Source organism: Oncorhynchus nerka, linkage group LG10, assembly GCF_034236695.1.
Source record: "Oncorhynchus nerka isolate Pitt River linkage group LG10, Oner_Uvic_2.0, whole genome shotgun sequence".
NCBI lineage: Eukaryota > Metazoa > Chordata > Actinopteri > Salmoniformes > Salmonidae > Oncorhynchus > Oncorhynchus nerka.
In genome coordinates this window covers 65,940,834-65,961,681 of record NC_088405.1, presented here as the reverse complement: position 1 = coordinate 65,961,681, position 20,848 = coordinate 65,940,834, and the positions used below count along the sequence as shown (strand labels likewise).

General features: G+C 41.7%; 1 protein-coding gene across 1 annotated transcript in view; it reads left to right on the top strand.

Moving 5' to 3' along the window:
- LOC115135869 (cell adhesion molecule DSCAM-like) overlaps positions 1-20,848 on the top strand; it is a 134,245-nt gene that overhangs the window by 61,561 nt on the left and 51,836 nt on the right. Inside the window, exons 5-9 of the mRNA XM_029671022.2 lie at positions 537-833; positions 6,334-6,609; positions 8,356-8,634; positions 12,356-12,475; positions 18,852-19,031. Coding sequence (XP_029526882.2) covers positions 537-833; positions 6,334-6,609; positions 8,356-8,634; positions 12,356-12,475; positions 18,852-19,031 — 1,152 coding nt within the window. The remainder of the gene's footprint in view (positions 1-536; positions 834-6,333; positions 6,610-8,355; positions 8,635-12,355; positions 12,476-18,851; positions 19,032-20,848) is intronic.

Here is a 20,848-nt window from a genome sequence, read left to right as displayed (position 1 = left end):
CCCATCTACTAGAACATACACCTTTAGCTCTTACCCAACTCCCATCTACCAGAAGAAAAACCTTTAGCTCTAATCCACCTCCCATCTACTAGAATAAACACCTTTAGCTCTAACCCACCTCCCATCTACTAGACCACCTTGAGCTCTATCCCACCTCCATCTACTATAACACATTGAGCTCTAACCCACCTCCCATCTACTAGAAGAAACACATTTAGCTCTAACCCACCTCCCATCTACTAGAAGAAACAGCTTTAGCTCTAACCCACCTCCCATCTACTAGAAGAAACACCTTTAGCTCTAACCCACCTCCCATCTACCAGAAGAAACACCTTTAGCTCTAACCCACCTCTCATCTACTAGAAGAAACACCTTTAGCTCTAACCCACCTCTCATCTACTAGAAGAAACACCTTTAGCTCTAACCCATCTACCAGAAGAAACACCTTTAGCCCTAACCCACCTCCAATCTACTAGAAGAAACACCTTTAGCTCTAACCCACCTCCAATCTTGTCTCCCTCTCCACTTCTCTCCAGATGGCACGCCCAAGATCATCTCCTCCTTCAGTGAGAAAGTGTTTGGAACCAACGAGTTTGTTTCACTGTTCTGCACGGTGAAAGGCACTCCGGAGCCCAGGGTGATGTGGACGCTGGACGACGAGCCGGTGATCAGGGACTCCCGCCACCGCATCGGCCACTACACCAGCCAGGAGGGCCATGTGGTCAGCCACCTGAACATCAGCCAGACCACGGGGCCGGACGGGGGTGTCTACCGGTGCATCTGCAACAATTCGGCCGGGGCGGTCTCCTACCAGGCGCGAATAAACGTAAGAGGTGCTTGTCAGATCAGCTCCTCCAAAACAATTACATTTTACACATGTTTATGAATTAATTTGTTGTTGTTTTTCCTGATCCATGTTTTTTTTTGCTAAGCTCCTTTGAGTGTGCCAGAATAACCTCTTTTGAGCTCTTTCCAGGGTCTCTATGTTGGTTGTGTGTGTGTTTTCTGTGTGTGCTGTGTTAGTTGTGCACCATTTGCTTATTTCTTTCCTTCTTGTATTGTCATCACAAAGAGGTTTACGTGTGCCTGCGTTTGTGTACTTGTGTGTCTTTGTCTGGGTGTGTGTTGATGTGTGTTCTATCTGGTCTGTTTTTCCCCATCTGTCGTCCTGTCTGTCGATGTGGGTCTCTTTGTGTCAACTAGTTCCTCTGTCTTTTCCCCTTTTGCTTTCATTTCCTATTCAGAACATGGCAAATTATCCTAGGGGCTCGTATAGTGCTGCGATCATCACTCTCTGCTGTCAGGGCATTAGAGACGTTACCGCTATCTAACACCCGCTGATGGCTTGATATTGGGACACCATTAAGTTGATTTACACTTGCACTAGCATATGACTGAGGAGCAATCTACACTCAGCAGGGAGGTGCCATGCAGCTTTAAAGCCAGCTACTGTAGGACTGACTGTCACCATGGTTTCTGGGGGTCTATCTAGAGACTCCAGGCCCTCCATCCTCTACTTAATGCTAATTCCTAACAGAGAAGGATAGGCATATGGCCTGTGTTACGGATTGAATAACTCCTTTTGATGGTTTGCCCCATGGAAAGTAGAGTTGTCACGATACCAGTATCGCGATATTCAGAGGCATCGTGGCAAGGAAACAAAACATGAAGGAAAACAGTCTTAATGTTGGAAACAAGCAACCTTATGTTGTCAACTAGAATCACGTTTCGTTTCCAGGCTATAGCACACACTATTTTACATAGAGTAGGTTTTTTAAAGGACCAAAGAGTTTAGTCTGCTTTGTGTTTTCCTTTATGCCATGGAAAATCAGTTTTTAATTTGTTTAATTTTACCTTTATTTAACTAGGCAAGTCAGTTTAGAACAAATTCTTATAATTATTAGGTATCCTAGGAACTCAATACTGGTATCATGACAACCCTACTGGAAATCACCATGTTGCAGCTTTAGCTTGGGCTTAGTGAAGGGATGTTAAAGTCTCCAGGTCAGTAGGCTAGCTAGCCTAGCGCAGAGCACACCACTGAATGCAGCCAAGCATAGAAGATACATCTCCACAGGTGCCATTGTGGAGATAGTGTAATGACTGTTTCTCGCATCGTTGGCTCCTTAATCGTGCTAAAGAGAGTAGCAGCGTGGATGCCTGTGCAATGCACGAGAGGTGCACACCACCACATAGTTAAACTGTCTTCTATTCGACAGTGCCTTCAAAGTATTCACACCACTTGACATTTTCCACATTTTGTTGTGTTACAGCCTTAATTTAAAATGGATGACATTGTTGTTGTTTTTGCCTACCCACAATACCCCATAATGTCAAAGTGGAATTATGTTTTAAAAATGTATACAAAGAAGAGCTGAAATGTCTTGAGTCAATAAGTATTCAATCCATTTGTTACGTCAAGCCTAAACAAGTTCAGGAGTAATAATTTGCTAAACAAGTCACATAACAAGTTGCATGGACTCACTCTGTGTACAATAATAGTGTTTAACATGATTTTTGAATGACGACCTCATCTCTATACCCCACACATACAATAATCTCTAAGGTCCCTCAGTTGAGAAGATTTAACCACAAAGACCAGGGAGGATTTATAATGCTTCATAAAGAAGGGCGGGCACCTATTGGCAGATGGGTAAAAAAAAAAAAAAACAGACATTGAATATCCATTTGAGCATGTGGAAGTTATGAATTACTCTTTGGATGGTGTACCAATACACCCAATCACTACAAAGATGCAGGTGTCCTTCCTAACTCATTTGCTGGCAGTAGCAGTGCATGGGGAAAATAACTGGGAAAACCAAGCCGAAAAACAACGGCCATATTACAATCAGTCTTGTGATTAATTGTGTTTTTTGCACTATGAACCTGTTAGTTCAAATGCCTTGCCACTGTGATATATAGGCCTAAGGCCAAGAAATTAAGACACAGTGGCAGAATAAATTGAATCACACCTTTGTTTCATCACAAAACTGGAGAGCAACATCTGTCCGGTGGAGTCAGCAAAGGATATTGCATGTAACAAACAGTTACATTAACTACAGCATGGTCAGGGCCTCCCGGGTGGCGCAGTGGTTAAGGGCGCTGTACTGCAGCGCCAGCTGTGCCATCAGAGACTCTGGGTTCACGCCCAGGCTCTGTCGTAACCGGCCGCGACCGGGAGGTACGTGGGGCGACGCACAATTGGCCTAGCGTCATCTGGGTTAGGGAGGGCTTGGTCGGCCCTTGTCTCATCGCGCACCAGCGACTCCTGTGGTGCGACGGGTGCAGTGCGTGCTAACCAAGGTTGCCAGGTACATGGTGTTTCCTCCGGCACATTGGTGCGGCTGGCTTCCGGGTTGGATGTGCGCTGTGTTAAGAAGCAGTGCGGCTGGTTGGGTTGTGTATCAGAGGACGCATGACATTCATCTCTCCCGAGACCGTATGGGAGTTGTAGCGATGAAACAACATAGTAGCTACTACAACAATTGGATACCATGAAATTGGGGAGAAAAAGGGGTAAAAAATTGTCAATCAATTTAAAAAATCAATTTAATGTTTCCAAACCTGTAGTATTGATTTAGAACACTGGAGAGTTTCCGCAAGAAAACAGGAGCTGCCTCCACTATTCCAGCACCATTTCAACTTCAACATTTCAACATCATCAAATCACCTCTGCTTAGTCTAATACAGTGACAACTAAAATATTCCAAAAACAATTGAGTCCACCTTTACTGCAACATGAAAGAGAAGAGGATGGCATTGGCGTTTCTCTACAAGTAGGGTGAGTCAACAAGTTTCTTCTACACGCAGACACACACAAACAAACATAAATCAGAACCAATAGGCTAAATATCATGTGGCTGTCCATGGTTCTGTCCATGGTTCTGATTTATGTTTGTTTGTGTGTGTCTGCGTGTAGAAGAAACTTGTTGACTCACCCTACTTGTAGAGAAACGCCAATGCCATCCTCTTCTCTTTCATGTTGCAGTAAAGGTGGACTCTGTCGTACAGTACACACTTTTAGTTTTTGTTGTCTTAGGCTACCTGGTTAAAATGCTTGCTCGCTAGCAAAACTCATGGGCAACAATTAGCCAGTTAGTTAACATTAGCTTACTACATCTAGCTACATATTGAACTTCCATCCTCTCAGGCCAGAGGCACCATGTATGAATTTACAGTTGGATCAGAATCATCGTTATAATACTTGGCCAGTACAGAGAATTAAGTAAAACCACAAGTCCAAATCCCTATCTCCATCCATGGCTAATTTAGGAAAGGGACAATTTTAGCTAGCTGGCTAACTAGCCACCGGAGGACAACAACACAATGAGATGCAACAATTCAAGTTTATTTCTGTCAAATTACTTTTGGCTTGATGTGATGTGATTGTTGTGAAGCCAAATCCAAGCTGGTTTCCATTGACACTTTTTTTTTTTGGTGCGCCAGGACCATTCAGTTGAGCTCAATCAGTTTAGTGCTACGCTGATTGGCTGTTATTGTATTTTTTTTATGATGGGAGGCCAAATGGTTGATGGCTTCCCTTGCATTCAATACTACAGGTGGCAACAATATCATATTATTTTGACCATACAGCATCAGAAAGATGGGCTATGCCTCCCGAGTAGCGCAGCAGTCTAAGGCACTGCATCACAGTGTCACGGCGTTACTACATCCTGGTGTTCGATCCCAGGCTGTGTCACATCCGGTCTTGACCGGGACTCCCATAGGGCAGTTCACAATTGGCCCAGCCTCATCCAGGTTAGGGGAAGGTTGGGGGGGCTTTACTTAGCTCATCGCGCTCTAGCGACTCCTTGTGGCGGGCTGGGCGCTTGCAGGCTGACTACGGTTGTAACTGTGTTTCCTCCGACACGTTGGTGCAGCAGGCTTCCGGGTTAAGCGAGCAGGTGTTAAGAAGCATGGCTTAAGTCATGTTTCAGAAGACGCATGACTTGACCTTTGCCTCTCTTGAACGCAGTGGGGAGTTGCAAGGATGAGACAAGATTGTAATTGGATATCACGGAATTGGGGAGAAATTGGGGAGAATTTATTTATTTATTTCAAAAGCTTGAAGACTTCATAAGGTGAACGCACCAATTTGTAAGTCGCTCTGGATAAGAGCGTCTGCTAAATGACTTAAATGTAATGTAATGTAAATGACTTAATAATAATGTTGCACAATCCAGGTGTGGAAAGCTCTTTGAGACTTAGCCAAAAATACTCACAGCTGTAATCATTTGCGAAGGTGACTCTAACATGTATTGACTCTTGAATACTTATCTAATCAAGATATATAAGTGTATGATTTTCATAAATGTTTTACAAATGTTAGAATTTCTAGATCGTTAAGAAAAAATTACAATTAAATCCATTTTAATCCCACTTTGTAACAACAAAATGTGGAAAAAGTCAAGGGGTGTAAATACTTTCTGAAGGCACTGTATCGAGCTACAGTATCCAACTGTAGATTAGTACAGTGTTTCCCCACCCTGGTCCTCGAGTACCCCCAACAGTACACATTTTTATTGAAATGCTGGACAACTTGTCAACTAATCATCAGGTCCTCATTGAGCTGAATGAAGTGTGTTTGTCCAGGGCTACAACAAAAATGTGTGCTGTTGCGGGTACTGGAAGACCAGGGTTGGGAAACACTGATCTACAGTATGTCAAATATACTTATAGTCGGTCAGTATCCCTGATAGCGGCTGTATTATGGAGTCATATTTGTTATATATGCTGTGAGTTTTCCAGCAGTGTGAAAGAGAGAGCAGGGGGAACATGAGTAATAGTTTTGATAATAGGTTCATGAGTGGGAACATTGTCTAATGCTTGTCAAATGCAATCATGGCTGGCGTCTAGCAGGTGCTAGAACAGTATAATAATATTCACTTCACCTCAGAGAGATTAAAATTGGAAGGTAGGTAAACCCCCCCTGGAACACTCAGCTATGGATAGGTCCCCGGACGAGGTGATTTTATATTGCTATTATTCCATAAGACTAATATAGGAAATAAATGGCAATAATTTACATAAATGAGCACTGCTTTATAATAGAGAAGTATTTATTTTTGTAAATGTTTTTTTAATGTACATTCTTGCCCTGTATTTACTAATTACAGGGAAAAGAGGTGTTGATATTATACTAATCTATTATCCACAGTAAGATATTGTTTTAATATGTTACAATCCCCAGTAAATGTTTCCTTTGTCTTTCAGAATGAATCACTGTCTGTATCCATGGTTTTTGACACATCAACATCTCACACTTCTAAAGTTTCACATTTCTTAGCCTCAAAATCATTTTAAGAGAGGTATTTCTCTTCTGTCTCCTTTAAGGGCCTGCCAGCATACGACCAATGAAAAACCTCACTGCCATTGCTGGGCGGGACATGTATATCCACTGCCGCGTCATTGGCTACCCGTACTACTCCATCAAGTGGCACAAGGATGCCAACCTGCTCCCCTATAACCACCGGCAGCGGGCGTTTGAGAACAATGGCACGCTAAAGCTGTATGATGTACAGAAGGATGTGGATGAGGGCGAGTACACGTGTAGCGTGCTGGTCTCACCTTCTCTCTCCACCAGCCAAAGTGTGCACATCAGTGTGAAAGGTACAGTACGCACTCAAACCTGGTCTCACTCTGCCAGACTCAGTTAATAAACATATAACGTAGGGCTCCACGACCTAGAGCTACAGTACCAGTCAAAAGTTTGGACACTCCTACTCATTCCATTGTTTTAATAAATGTATACTATTTACTACATCGTAGAAAAATAGTGAAGACATCAAACTATGAAATAACACTGTATATTTTATATTTGAGATTCTTCAAAGTAGCCATCCTTTGCCTTGATGTCAGCTTTGCACACTCATGGCATTCTCTCAACCAACTTCATGAGGTAGTCACCTGGAATGCATTTCAATTAACAGGTGTGCCTTGCGTTTCAGTTGTGTTGTGACAATGTAGGGGTGGTATACAGAAGATAGCCCTATTTGGAAGAAGACGAAGTCCATATTATGGCTAGAACAGCTCAAATAAGCAAAGAGAAATGACAGTCCGTCATTTCTTTAAGACATGAATGTCAGTCAATCCGGAAAATTTACAGTGCAGTTGCAAAAACCATCAAGCGCTATGATGAAACTGGCTTTCATGAGGACCGCCACAGGAAAGGAAGACCCAGAGTTACCTCTGCTGCAGAGGATAAGTTCATTAGAGTTAACTGCACCTCAGATTGCAGGCCGAATAAATGCTTCACAGAGTTCAAGTAACAGACACATCTCAACATCTACTGTTCAGAAGAGACTGCGTGAATCAGGCCTTCATGGTCAAATTGCTGCAAGGAAAGCGCTACTAAAGGATACCAATAAGAAGAAGAGACTCGCATGGGCCAAGCTCCCGAGTGGCGCAGCGGTCTAAGGCACTACTTTTCAGTGCTAGAGGCGTCACTACAGACCCTGGTTTGATCCTGGACTGTGTCACATCTGGCTGTGATCGGGAGTCCCATAGGGTGGTGCACTATTGGCCCAGCGCCGTCTGGGTTAGGGGAGGGTTTGGCCGGGGTAAGCTTTCATTGTAAAATAAGAATCTGTTCTTTAAAAAAAAAGGAAATCTGTCCTTTGGTCGGATGAGTACAAATTTGAGAGTTGTCGTGTTTTTGTGAGACACAGAGTAAGTGAACGGATGATGTCCATATGTGTGGTTCCCACTGTGAAGCATGGAGGAAAAGGTATGATGGTGTCACAGTGCTGGTGACACTGTTGGTGATTTACACGTTAACGAGTGTGCAAGGCGGGGGGAAATCACACGCTACGACCCTAGACAAAGCTGGGAACACTGTCATTCCCACTCTGCCTAATTTGCCTCTTGGCTGCTTAGCATTCCGAGGCTGAGGAGAGGAGAGGGAATCCCCAGGAGCCCATTATGCCTACTTTGTTGTGAATTAAATAAGCGCTGAAGTGCTGCTTATTCCAATGTTATTTTAAATCATTCATTTTCCAAAGCATCTGTTTCTCACGATGTCTACAGTGTCCCCAGAGAGGGAGAGGGAGAGCACATCCATGCTCATGCAGTCAGGCATATTTGTGTTATTTCAGTGAGAATTCTGCCTCCCCACAATGGGAAATAAAATCAGTTTCTCTCTCTCTCACTTGCATCTCCACTGTGTTAAAACATGCTATTAATAAGGTGATGGACTGAATGTGATGATGGTTGATTAGGGACATCTTTTCACAGGGGTTTCACAGGATGGTACCTGCTAAACTTACAATGGTGCATAAATACAATAGTTGAATCCTTGCTTTTAGAGACATAAATAAATATGCTTGCCTTAACTCAACCCCTCTCTTTCTCCCGTAGTTCCTCCCACCATCCATCCCTTCGAGTTCCCTCGTTTCTCCATCGGCCAGCGTGTGTTCATTCCGTGTGTGGTGATGTCAGGTGACCAGCCTGTCTTCATCACATGGCAGAAGGACGGTCAGCCAATCCCGGCCAGCCTGAGTGTAACCATTGACAACATAGACTTCACCAGCTCCCTGCGTATCTCCAACCTGTCTCTCCTGCACAATGGCAACTACACCTGCATTGCACGCAACCAGGCCGCCATCGTGGAACACCAGAGTCAGCTAATTGTCAGGGGTGAGTGAGGAGGGGAGGGAGAAAGGGGGGAGGTGGGGTGGGCGGGGTGGAGAAGGGTGAATAGGGGAGAGAGGGGAGGGTGGGGATGGGGAAAAGGGGCGAGAGGGCTTGACCCTACTCAAAGATATGAGTCTAGAAGGTATTTGGCAGTTTTGCAAGTATTTAGCTAGATACAACTCTCTTCATATGTTCCCCTACAGTTGGAGTGAATCCAAATCAACCTACCACTAGGCCTATACAGTATGTTGGGTATAGCACAGGAAAACTTGGCAAAACTATATGCTTAAACAAAATATAACCCTAACATGCTGACCAGACCACACAAATGTGTGCGAACAAGTGCGTCCACGTGCGCTATCTCACGCAAGTTGATTTTGTCCACCCACACCAGTAGCGATCAGGACACGCAGGTTGAAATATCAAAACAAGCTCTGAACCAATTATATTAATTTGCTGTTGCTAGCTTATTTGTCCTGGGATATAAACATTGGGTTGTTATTTTACCTGAAATTCACAAGGTCCTTTACTCAGACAATTAATCCACAGATAAAACAGTAAAACCAAATTTGTTTCTAGTCATCTCTCCTCCTTCCTTCAAGCTGCTTCTTCTTCTTTGGACTTCATATGGCGGTTGGCAAACTACTTTAAGGTGCGTTTCCACAACTGACTGGAGGGTGGACCTCGGTTAATCTTTTAATCACCCATGTGGGTATATGCTCCTAAAAATCTACGAGGAGATGGCATTGGGTGTATGCTCCTAAAAACAATGAGGATATTGAATAGAATGTAATAGAATAGAATACATCTTTATTGTCCATCCAGGATGAACATTTTTCTTCGACATCACCTTCATTAAAATAGTCACATACATTCTCACATCATACACATTTAAACCAGTCAGTCCATGTTGCATACACTAAAAACATAGAAGACAGTAATACATTCATGCACTAGATACAGTCGAAGTCGGAAGTTTACATCAACTTAGGTTGGAGTCATTAAACTTGTTTTTCAACCACTCCAAACATTTCTTGTTAACAAATTATAGTTTTGGCAAGTCAGTTAGGACATTTACTTTAAGCATGATACAAGTAATATTTCCAACAATTGTTTACAGACAGATTATTTCACTTCACACTTCATTCACGGTATCACAAAATTCCAGTGGGTCAGAAGTTTACATACACTAAGTTGACTGTGCCTTTAAACAGCTTGGAAAATTCCAGAAAATGATGTCATGGCTTTAGAAGCTTCTGATAGGCTAATTGACATCATTTGAGTCAATTGGAGGTGTACTTGTGGATGTATTTCAAGGCCTACCTTCAAACTCAGTGCCTCTTTGCTTGACATCATGGGAAAATCAAAAGAAATCAGCCAAGACCTCAAAAAACTAAAACGGTATACCTCCACAAGTCTGGTTCATCCTTGGGAGCAATTTCCAAACGCCTGAAGGTGTTTGAAGCTGTCATACCGCTCAGGAAGGAGATGCGTTCTGTCTCCTTGAGATGAACGTACTTTGGTGCGAAAAGTGCAAAATCAATCCCAGAACAACCGTAAAGGACCTCATGAAGATGCTGGAGGAAACCGGTACAAAAGTATATATATCCACAGTACAAACAAGTCCTATATCGACATAACCTGAAAGTCCGCTCAGCAAGGAAGAAGCCACTGCTCCAAAACTGACATAAAAAAGCCAGACTACGGTTTGCAACTGCACATGGGGACAAAGATCATACTTTTTGGAGAAATGTCCTCTGGTCTGATTAAACAAAAATGGAACTGTTTGGCCATAATGACCATTATGTTTGGAGGAAAACGGGGGAGGCTTGCAAGCCGAAGAACACCACCCAACCGTAAAACACGGGGGTGGCAGCATCATGTTGTGGGGGTGCTTTGCTGCAGGAGGGACTGGTGCACTTCACTAACTAAATGGCTTCATGAGGAAAGAAAATTATGTAGATATATTGAAGCAACATCTCAAGACATCAGTCAGGAAGTTAAAGCCTGGTTGCAAATGGGTCTTGCAAATGGACAATGACCCCTAGCATACTTCCAAAGTTGTGGCAAAATGGCTTAAGGACAACAAAGTCAAGGTATTGGAGTGGCTGTCCCAAAGCCCTGACCTGAATCCTATAGAAAATGTGTGGGCAGAACTGAAAAAGCGTGTGCGAGTAAGGAGGCCTACAAACCTGACTCAGTTACACCAGCTGTCAGGAGGAATGGGCCAAAATTCACCCAACTTATTGTGGGAAGCTTGTGGAAGGCTACCCGAAACATTTGACCCAAGTTAAACAATTTAAAGTCAATGCTACCAAATACTAATTGAGTGTATGTAAACTTCTGACCCACTGGGAATGTGATGAAAGACATAAAAGCTGAAATAAATCATTCTTTCTACTACGATTCTGACATTTCACATTCTTAAAATAAAGTGGGGATCCTAACTGACCTAAAACAGGGAATTTTTACTAGGATTACGTTTCAGGAATTGTGAAAAACTGAGTTTAAATGTATTTGGCAAAGGTTAAGTCGCTCTGGATAAGAGCGTCTGCTAAATGACTTAAATGTTAAATGTTAAATGTGTATGTAAACTCCCGACGTCAACTTTATACCGATACAATTTACTTTGCATTTAGTAGTCCAACAGCACAAGGAACGAATTCATGTTTGAACATGTTCTTCTTGGTCATGGGCATTCTGAAGTGCCGGCCAGAGGCAAGCCTCTCAATCTGAGGGTGCAGAGGGTCGGAGGGGTCGCCAATGACAGCCAGTGCCTTCTTTTTGGTTGCCTTGTGGAACAGAATGTTCAAATGTGCCTGTGGTCGACCAATTACTATGCTGGCTGTGTTTACTATTCTGGTCAGTTTGTTTTTGCTCCTCATGCTCAGATTACCAGACTGTCATATTGAACGTGAGGATGCTCTCCACCAAGCTGCTGTACACCCTCTCCAGAACATCCTGGCTGACCCCAAACACCTTTAAGGCAGGACTTGCAGCGCGTTAAGCATCAGAAATAGAACCAAATTCTATTTTAGCACCAGGTTACGCTGACGCGCATGAGCAGTATGGGTGCAATGATTGAATAACATGTATGTGATCATTTTGCAACACTCGAGCACGCGACGCTTTTGCTCTGGTCAGCATGTAATCCCAATAGCAGTGATTACCGTAATTGTATTTTAATGTTGTGATGTGAGATGCCACTTATTCCACTACTGAAGGCTAAAATGCATGGTTGGGGTTCATTTAATTTCAATTCCAGTCAATTCACAAAGGAAACTGAAATTCCAATTATCTTCGATGCTTTTCAATGTGGAACAAATTTGAATTTGAATATTGTTTACTTTATGAATTGACTGGAATTGAAATGGAATGGACCCCAACCCTGCTAATATGCTAATCTACGTTAGCATTGGCTCCTTTTTTTTTTTCTTACACTTAGTGTGAAAATATATCATTTCTAATTTCCACTATTTAAGCCACAAGGTATTACAAACTCAAACTAAAACACCATAACAGTATAACCAGTGTTAATCCAGGCTGCATCACATCCAGCCGTGATTGGGAGTCCCATAGGGAGGTAGACAATTGGCCCAGCGTCATCCGGGTTTGCCCGGGGTAGGCCCTCATTGTAAATAAGAATTTGTTCTTAACTGACTTGCCTAGTTAAATAAAGGTATACAATAATCAATTACCTTTTTTCTGTTCCTCTCCTAACCAGTCCCTCCCAAATTTGTGGTGCAGCCCAAGGACCAGGATGGCATCTATGGGAAAGCTGTGATCCTCAACTGCTCTGCAGAGGGATACCCCGTCCCTACCATAGTGTGGAAGTATTCCAAAGGTAAATAGCACCACAATATACACTGAGTGTAAAAAACATTAGTAACACCTTCCTAATATTGAGTTGCTCCCCCTTTTGCCCTCAAAACAGCCTCAATTCGTCAGGGCATGGACTCTATAAGGTGTCAATGTGTACCATAGAGGCACATAAATTAGTTAAAATAAAAACTTATTCCAGAAAAATCTAATTTATATATATTATACAAGTAAAGCGAACTGGATGGAATATCAGAAAAAATGCACCAAATATTTTTTTTATCTTCAACATAGAAATTCTACCAAAAATTATTGACTGGAACTTGTTACAAATGACGGAGTCACCCATGATTCATCAAACCATATTTTGAAAAAGGAGGCAAAGTACTTAAAGCATATGTTTTAGTGTCAATCTCCTCCATCTCCACTAACCGAAGTTAATTGTATGGATTATTTTTCTATTAATAATGTACAATTAACAGCTGTGCAGAAAGACTCATGTGAAGGCCAAATTACAGAGGAGGAAGGTCTTGATGCAATTAAAGCCTTTAAGTCTGGAAAAATCCAGGGCTGGATGGCATATCAGTGGAGGTATACAAAACATTTTTTGAAATACTCAGAGGACCGTTATTAGCATGTAGCACACCTATAAAAATGGTAGATTATCAGATACTCGACAAGAAGGCCTGATTTCATTATATATATATATATTTTTTTTTACCTTTATTTAACTAGGCAAGTCAGTTTACAAATTCTTATTTTCAATGACAGCCTAGGAACAGTGGGTTAACTGCCTTGTTCAGAGGCAGAACAACAGATTTTTACCTTGTCAGCTCAGGGATTCAATCTCGCATCCTTTCAGTTACTGGTCTAACGTTCTAACCAGGCTACCTGCCACTATTACTGAAACAGTATCCAAGTGGTAAATATGAAGACCCAGTCCATTGAAAAAAGTGGAGTCCCCTTCCACTTCAGTGTTGTGATGCAAAAATTCAAGCAAAATGCATAGAATTAAAAAGGTATTGTCGAATATTATTCATCCTAATCAGACAGGTTTTTTTACATGGACGATATATTGGAGATAATATAGGACAAGTACTGGAAACAATAGAACACTATGGACATCTGGGAAATCAGACCTGGTATTCATAGCTGACTTTGAAAAGGCTTTTGATAAAGTACGACTGGAGTTTATATATATATATATAAATGCCTGGAATATTTCAATTTTGGAGAATCTCTTATAAAATGGGTTAAAGTTGTGTATAGTAACCCTATGTGTAAAATAGTAAATAATGGCTACTTCTCAGAAAGTTTTAAACTGTTAAGAGGAGTAAAACAAGGTCGTCCACTATCTGTGTATCTATTTATTATGGCCATGAAATGTTAGCTATTAAATCAGATCCAACAATAATATCAAGGGGCTAGAAATCCAGGGTTTAAAAACAAAGAAGTCATTGTACGCTGATAATTCATGTTTTCTTTTAAATCCACAAATTGGATCCCTCCACAGCCTCATAGAGGATGTAGATACTTTTTCTAACCTCTCTGGATTACAACCAAATTGTGTTCTATATTACATATGGGATCACAAAAAAATACAACTTTTACATTACCGTGTAGTTTACCAATAAAATGGTCTGACGGTGATGTGGACATACTCTGTATTCATATCCCGAAAGAAAGAAATGATCTCACTTCAATACATTTTAATAGAAAGTTAGCAAACGTAGATAAGATCTTGCTACCATGGAAAGGTAAATATATATTTGTGGGAAAATCACCCTGATTAACTCTTTAGTCATATCCCAGTTTACATATTTGCTTATGGTCTTGCCTGTTTTTTTCAATTATATGAGCAAAACATATTCAATTGTATTTAGAACAGCAAGCCAGACATAATTAAACAGGCCTATTTAAATAATGAATATGTATTCCGAGGGCAGAAATCATTAAATATTAAAGCATTAAACCTCTCACTAAAGGTGTCAGTCATACAGAAGTTATACTTAAAACTGGTTATATAGCAGATTAGTAAAACTGTCTCACCCCAAGTTCAAGAATGGCCCTTTCCCTTTATTCAGATTACAACCTCTCACTTTCGGTTATTTGAAAATGAAATAATCTCCAAAATATTAATATTTTTAAACAAGCCATAGAAAGGTTGCAATTTCAGTTGAATCCACCATAAGAGAAAGAACAAATAATACAACATAAATTGTGGTTAACGTCACTAGGGTAGGGGGGGCAGCATTCAGAATTTTGGATGAAAAGCGTGCCCACATTAAACTGCCTGATACTCAGGCCCAGAAGATAGGATATGCGTATAATTAGTAGAATTATGGATAGAAAACACTCTAAAGTTTCCAAAACTGTTAAAATAATGTCTGTGAGTATAACAGAACTGATATGGCAGGCGAAAACCCGAGGAAAATCCAACCAGGAAGTACTATTATTTTGAAAGGCTGTTTTTCCATTGAAAGCCTATCCATCATACAAAGACTTAGGACCCAGTTCACGAGTTCTATGGCTTCCTCTACATGTGGCCAGTCTTTAGGCATTGTTTCAGGCTTTACTCTGAAAAATGAGGGAAATACAGCACTTTCAATCAGTGGCCAGTGGAAATTTCCATTCATCAGCCATGCGCCTGATCGGGAACGCGCCTTTCTTGTTTCTCCTTTCCTATTGACGAAGCTTTTGTCCGGTTGAAATATTATTTTTGACAAAAACAACCGGAGGGTTGATTTTAAACATCGTGTGGCATGTTTCTACTAATTTTTATTGTACTTTAAAAAAACTTTTCGTCTGGACTTATTAGTGCACGCGCCTTTAAGCATTTGGATTACTGGACAAAACGCGCGAACAAAACGGAGGTATTTGGTCATAAAGAGGGACATTATCGAACAAAACGAACATTTATTGTCTAACATGGAGACCTGGGAGTGCCACCAGATGAAGATCATCAAAGGTAGGTGATTAATTTTTATGCTATTTCTGACTTTTGTGACACTCTCCTTGGCTGGAAAATGGCTGTATGGGTTTCTGTGGCTAGGTGCAGACCTAACATAATTGCAGTGTGCTTTCTCCGTAAAGCTTTTTGGAAATCTGACACAGCGGTTGCATTAAAGAGAAGTTTATCTTTATTCGTATGTTTAACACTTGTATCGTTTATCAATGTTTATGATGAGTATTTCTGTAATTTGATGTGGCTCTCTACACTTTCACTGGATGTTTGTTTGAGGCAATGCATTTCTGACCATAACGCGCCAATGTAAACTGGATATAAATATGAACTTTATCGAACAAAACATACATGTATTGTGTAACATGAAGTCCTATGAGTGCAATCTGATGAAGATCATTAAAGGTTAGTGATTAATTTTTATCTCTATTTCTGCTTTTTGTGACTCCTCTTTTTGGCTGGAAAAATGGCTGTATGGTTTTCTGTGACTAGGTGCTGACCTAACATAATCGCATGGTGTGCTTTCGCAGTAAAGCCTTTTTGAAATCGAACACTGTGGTTGGATTTACAAGAAGTCTATCTTTAAAATGGTGGTTAATACTTGTATGTTTGAGGAATTTTAATTATGGGATTTCTGTTGTTTTGAATTTGGCGCCCTGCAATTTCACTGGCTGTTGTCGAGGTGGGACGCTAGCGTATTGTACCAGAGAGGTTAAACTCAAATATAGTAATTGATTAAAAGAACATTATTTTTTAGAAATGTTATAGAATTGATTGAATCTTTGCAAATGATATCTTAAGTAAACTCAGCAAATAAATAAACATACTCTCACTGTTAACTGCGTTTATTTTCAGCAAACTTAACATGTTGTGGTATCCCAGGAGGTCTATCCCAGGGGATGGTAATAGAGGGGAGGTACGTGAGGCGATGTTGGCTCCCTCTGCTGGGAATACGGGAGCTGGGCACCCTGACATGGACAGCTCTAAGTGAAGGTAATTAGAGGAAAGTGCCAACCAGCCGTGGAGGCCAAATAAAAGAAGTACAGTGGCACACCGCGAGAGAGAACTGGGAGAGACCGACACCAAGCCACAGTAGAGAAGGACCGAGCCAAACCTAAGTGATTTTCTTTATGTTTATTTTCTGTCTTAGTAAAGTTGTTTTTGCAGACTAAAACCTCCCTGTCTCTGTGTCAATCTCTGCACGCTCAACCCAACACCCCACGGTTTACCACAATGTGTAAATATTTGTATGAACATAACAAGATTCAACAACTGAGACATAAGCTGAACAAGTTCCACAGGCATGTGGCTAACATAAATTGAATAATGTGTCCCTGATCAAAGGGGGGTTCATAATCAAAGTAACAGTCAGTATCTGGTGTGGCCATCAGTTGCATTAAGTACTGCAGTGCATCTCCTCCTCATGGACTGCACCAGATTTGCCAGTTCTTGCTGTGAGATGTGTCCCCACTCTTCCTCCAAGGCACCTGCAAGTTCCCGGACATTTTGGGGCGAATGGCCCTAGCCCTCACCCTCCAATCCAACAGATCCCAGACGTGCTCAATGGGATTGAATTTCTGCTCTTCGCTGGCCATGGCAGAATACTGACATTCCTGTCTTGAAGGAAATCACGCACAGAACGAGCAGTATGGCTGGTGGCATTGTCATGCTGAAGGGTCATGTCAGGATGAACCTGCAGGAAGGGTACCACATGAGGGAGGAGGATGTCTTCCTTGTAACACACAGCGTTGAGAGTGCCTGCAATGACAACAAGCTCAGTCCGTTCATGCTGTGACACACCGTCTCAGACGATGACGGACCCTCCACCTCGTCCCGCTTAAGAGTACAAGCCGCGGTGAAACACTCATTCCTTCGACGATGAATGCAAATCCGCCCATCACCCCTGGTGAGACAAAACTGCGACTCGTCAGTGAAGAGCACTTTTTGCCAGTCCTGTCTGGTCCAGCAGCGGTGGGTTTGTGCCCATAGGCAACGTTGTTGCCGGTGATGTCTGTTGAGAACCTACATGCCCTCAGTCCACACTCTCTTAGTCTATTGTGGACAGTCTGAGCACTGATGGAGGGATTGTACGTTCCTGGCGTAACTCGGGCAGTTGTTGTTTCCATCCTGTACCTGTCCCGCAGGTGTGATGTTAGGATGTACCAATCCTGTGCAGGTGTTGTTACACGTGGTCTGGCACTGCGAGGACGATCAGCTGTCCTTCCTGTCTCCCTGTAGCGCTGTCTTAGGCGTCTCACAGTACGGACATTGCAATGTATTGCCCTGGCCACATCTGCAGTTCTCATGCCTCCTTGCAGCATGCCTAAGGCATGTTCATCCAGATGAGCAGGGACCCTGGGCATCTTTCTTTTGGTGTTTTTCAGAGTCAGTAGAAAGGCCTCTTTCTACAATTTTCATAACTGTGACCTTAGTTGCCTACTGTAAGTTGTCTGTAAGTTGTTAGTGTCGACCGTTCCACAGGTGCATGTTCATTAATTGTTTATGGATCAATGAACAAACATGGAAAACAGTGTTTTAACCCTTTACAATGAAGATCTGTGAAGTTATTTGGATTTTTACAAATTATCTTTGAAAGACAGGGTCCAAAAAAAGGGACGTTTCTTTTTTGTTGTTGCGGAGTTTAGCATTAGTGGAGTTATGTCACACATGCAGCTAACAAAAATAAAGTTCATTCCGAAAGTTTTCAAACCCCTTGACGTTTTCCACATTTTGTTACGTTACAGTCTTATTCTAAAATAGATTAAATTGTTTTTGTTTCTCTCCTTAATCTACACACAATACCCCGTAATGACAAAGCACAAACAGGTTTTTAGAAATTCTTGCAAATGTATCATAAAAAAATTGGAAATATCACATTTACATAAGAATACCTAGACCTTTACTCAGTACTTTGTTGAAGCACCTTTGGCAGTGATTTCATCGTCGAGTCTTCTTGGGTTTGACGCTACAAGCTTGGCGCACCTGTATTTGGGGAGTTTCTCCCATTCTTCTCTGCAGATCCTCTTAAGCTCTGTCAGTTTAGATGGGGAGCGTCGCTGTACAGCTATTTTCAGGTCTCTTCAGAGATGTTCGATTGATGAAAGCTACAATCTATCTGCAATATTAAAGCTGATCTACCCCCTAAAAAAAGGGTCAATATGTGCCATTCACTCTCTGAACGGCACACAGACACAATCCATGTTTCAATTGTCTCCAGGCTTAAAAACCCTTCTTTAACCTGTCTCCTCCCCTTCACCTACACTGATTGAAGTGGATTGAACAAGTGACATCAATAAGGGGTCATAGTTTTCCATCCATTATGTAGTAATTTCTCTTAATTTGATCATAAACCATGCAAACGGTGTTATTAAAACATCTTACACCTCCCCTTCCTCCTCTCCCTCCATCCACCCCTCCCTTTCTCTCTCTCCGTCCCCAGGAGCGGGAGTTCCCCAGTTCCAGCATATAGCCCTGAACTCAGGCTTCCGTATCCAGGTGCTGGTCAACGGCTCTCTGCTAATCAAACACGTGCTGGAGGAGGACAGCGGCTACTACTTGTGTAAGGTCAGCAATGACGTGGGAGCTGACGTCAGCAAGTCCATGTACCTCAACGTCAAAAGTAAGTCACTGAAGACCCCCATGTTTCATGGCTTTATACATATGGATCTCAGTGTCAAATGGAAGACTCCCTCTTTATCCTGGAATGTCTGTGTTCTCCAATGTCCATTTTTTTAAAGCTCAGTGTTAAAAGTAAGACCTCTCTTCTTGAAAGAATCATGTACTGCAACTTCAACAGAGAGACCCATGGGGAAGCACTAGGCTACATGTTGGCCCCCATTAGAGACATGCATAGCAGTCATTTTGAGAAGTCTATTTGTTGTTGAGTAATGTTACTGTTATGTGCTGGAGTGAGTGTCTCTGTGTTGGAATAAAGTGTTATAGGTGTCATGACGTTGGCCTGGGGGGTAGGTTTATGACAGTCATAAATACCTCTTTCCACCTTTTTCCTCTCTCTACACTACTGAGGTTACATTTGCAAAACCCTTGGTTAACATAGAGATTCTGGGAACATCAGAAGGTGGGGGGAAATTAACTATATTCTGAAATGAACCAATTGAACATATGCGGTGGTACTTAACCGAACTGACATCATATTCATTGTCATCTGAGACATTCTCATCAATGATAAGATGACATAAACTCTACAGTGGAAAGTCTACACATCAGAGTTATCGGATTCACATGGAATTGTTGTTCAATTTAAATGTTTGAATATTCAATTATTCGTGATGGGATGAAATGTGATTTTAGCTTCTAAAATGTGAGATTTGGGTTTTCATAAGACAGGGCTCTGCTCAATCAGTGGCCCGCCCCTGTGAAGGGACATGGGCTATAGAACTTTTCAAACAAGCCCTCCTCTCCCTTTCCTATATAAGCCCTTGACGACAATATAACCTACTGTTCCGAGGATGTAGGACGACGGTCCTATGTCAGAATGGTTCAGATGATAACTACAGAACGAAGCCAACATCAGCGTGAGCTTTGGTTGCGAATGGTATGAACTTTGAACTCTTATTCACTACAGAAGTGATACCTCCTAGCCGTTGAGTTAGCAACAGCAGATGCGACGAGGGTTAGGAAGGAACAGACAGAGTATCCCGTCTATCACCCAACGACGTTACTACAACGTATCCAATTGACAACCAGAGACATTCTTCGAAGGACTCGGTTTGGCAACACGGCCTTCCATCTACCACCAACCTACCGAAGCGCAGCTCAGAGTAAATATTTATTGCATTTTCCTTTTCCAAATGGGCGGTAATTTAGAATGCATCAGATACTGTATTTACGATAGCACAGCTTCTCCCTGTGTCCCTCAGTCTTCCCGCTCTTTCACTCAAACCCAGCCCTTTTCCTTTGTGTAACAAGCTGTCATATCTGTTCCGCCCGCCAGGGACGTTTTCCTTTATGACGTAATTTGTAATCAAGTTATGATTTAATTATGTGTATGTGTGATTAGTTAGGTATTTAGTAAATAAATAGTTAAACCCAATTTTGTATTGCTGATTCAAATTGTTAGCCAGGGTTCGTGTAGATAACCAAGAATTTACAACTTTCAGATGAGACTGAATTAAGATGACAACTGATATTGACTGCTATTGATGTAAAATATTACTAGGTCTTTAAGAGTTTATTCGGAAGATAACAGCTCTATAAATATTATTTTGTGGTGCCCGACTCTCTAGTTAATTACATTTACATCATTAGCTCAATCAGGTGATATTAATTACGGAGAAATTATTTTATAGAATAGCATGTCATATCACTTAATCTGGCATAGCCAAAGACACGACATAGGGATGTCAAAGATCCACATTTCAGCCCTGTATGGATGGACAGCGATTGTTAGCGGGTCATCTTTCCCTGTATTTACAG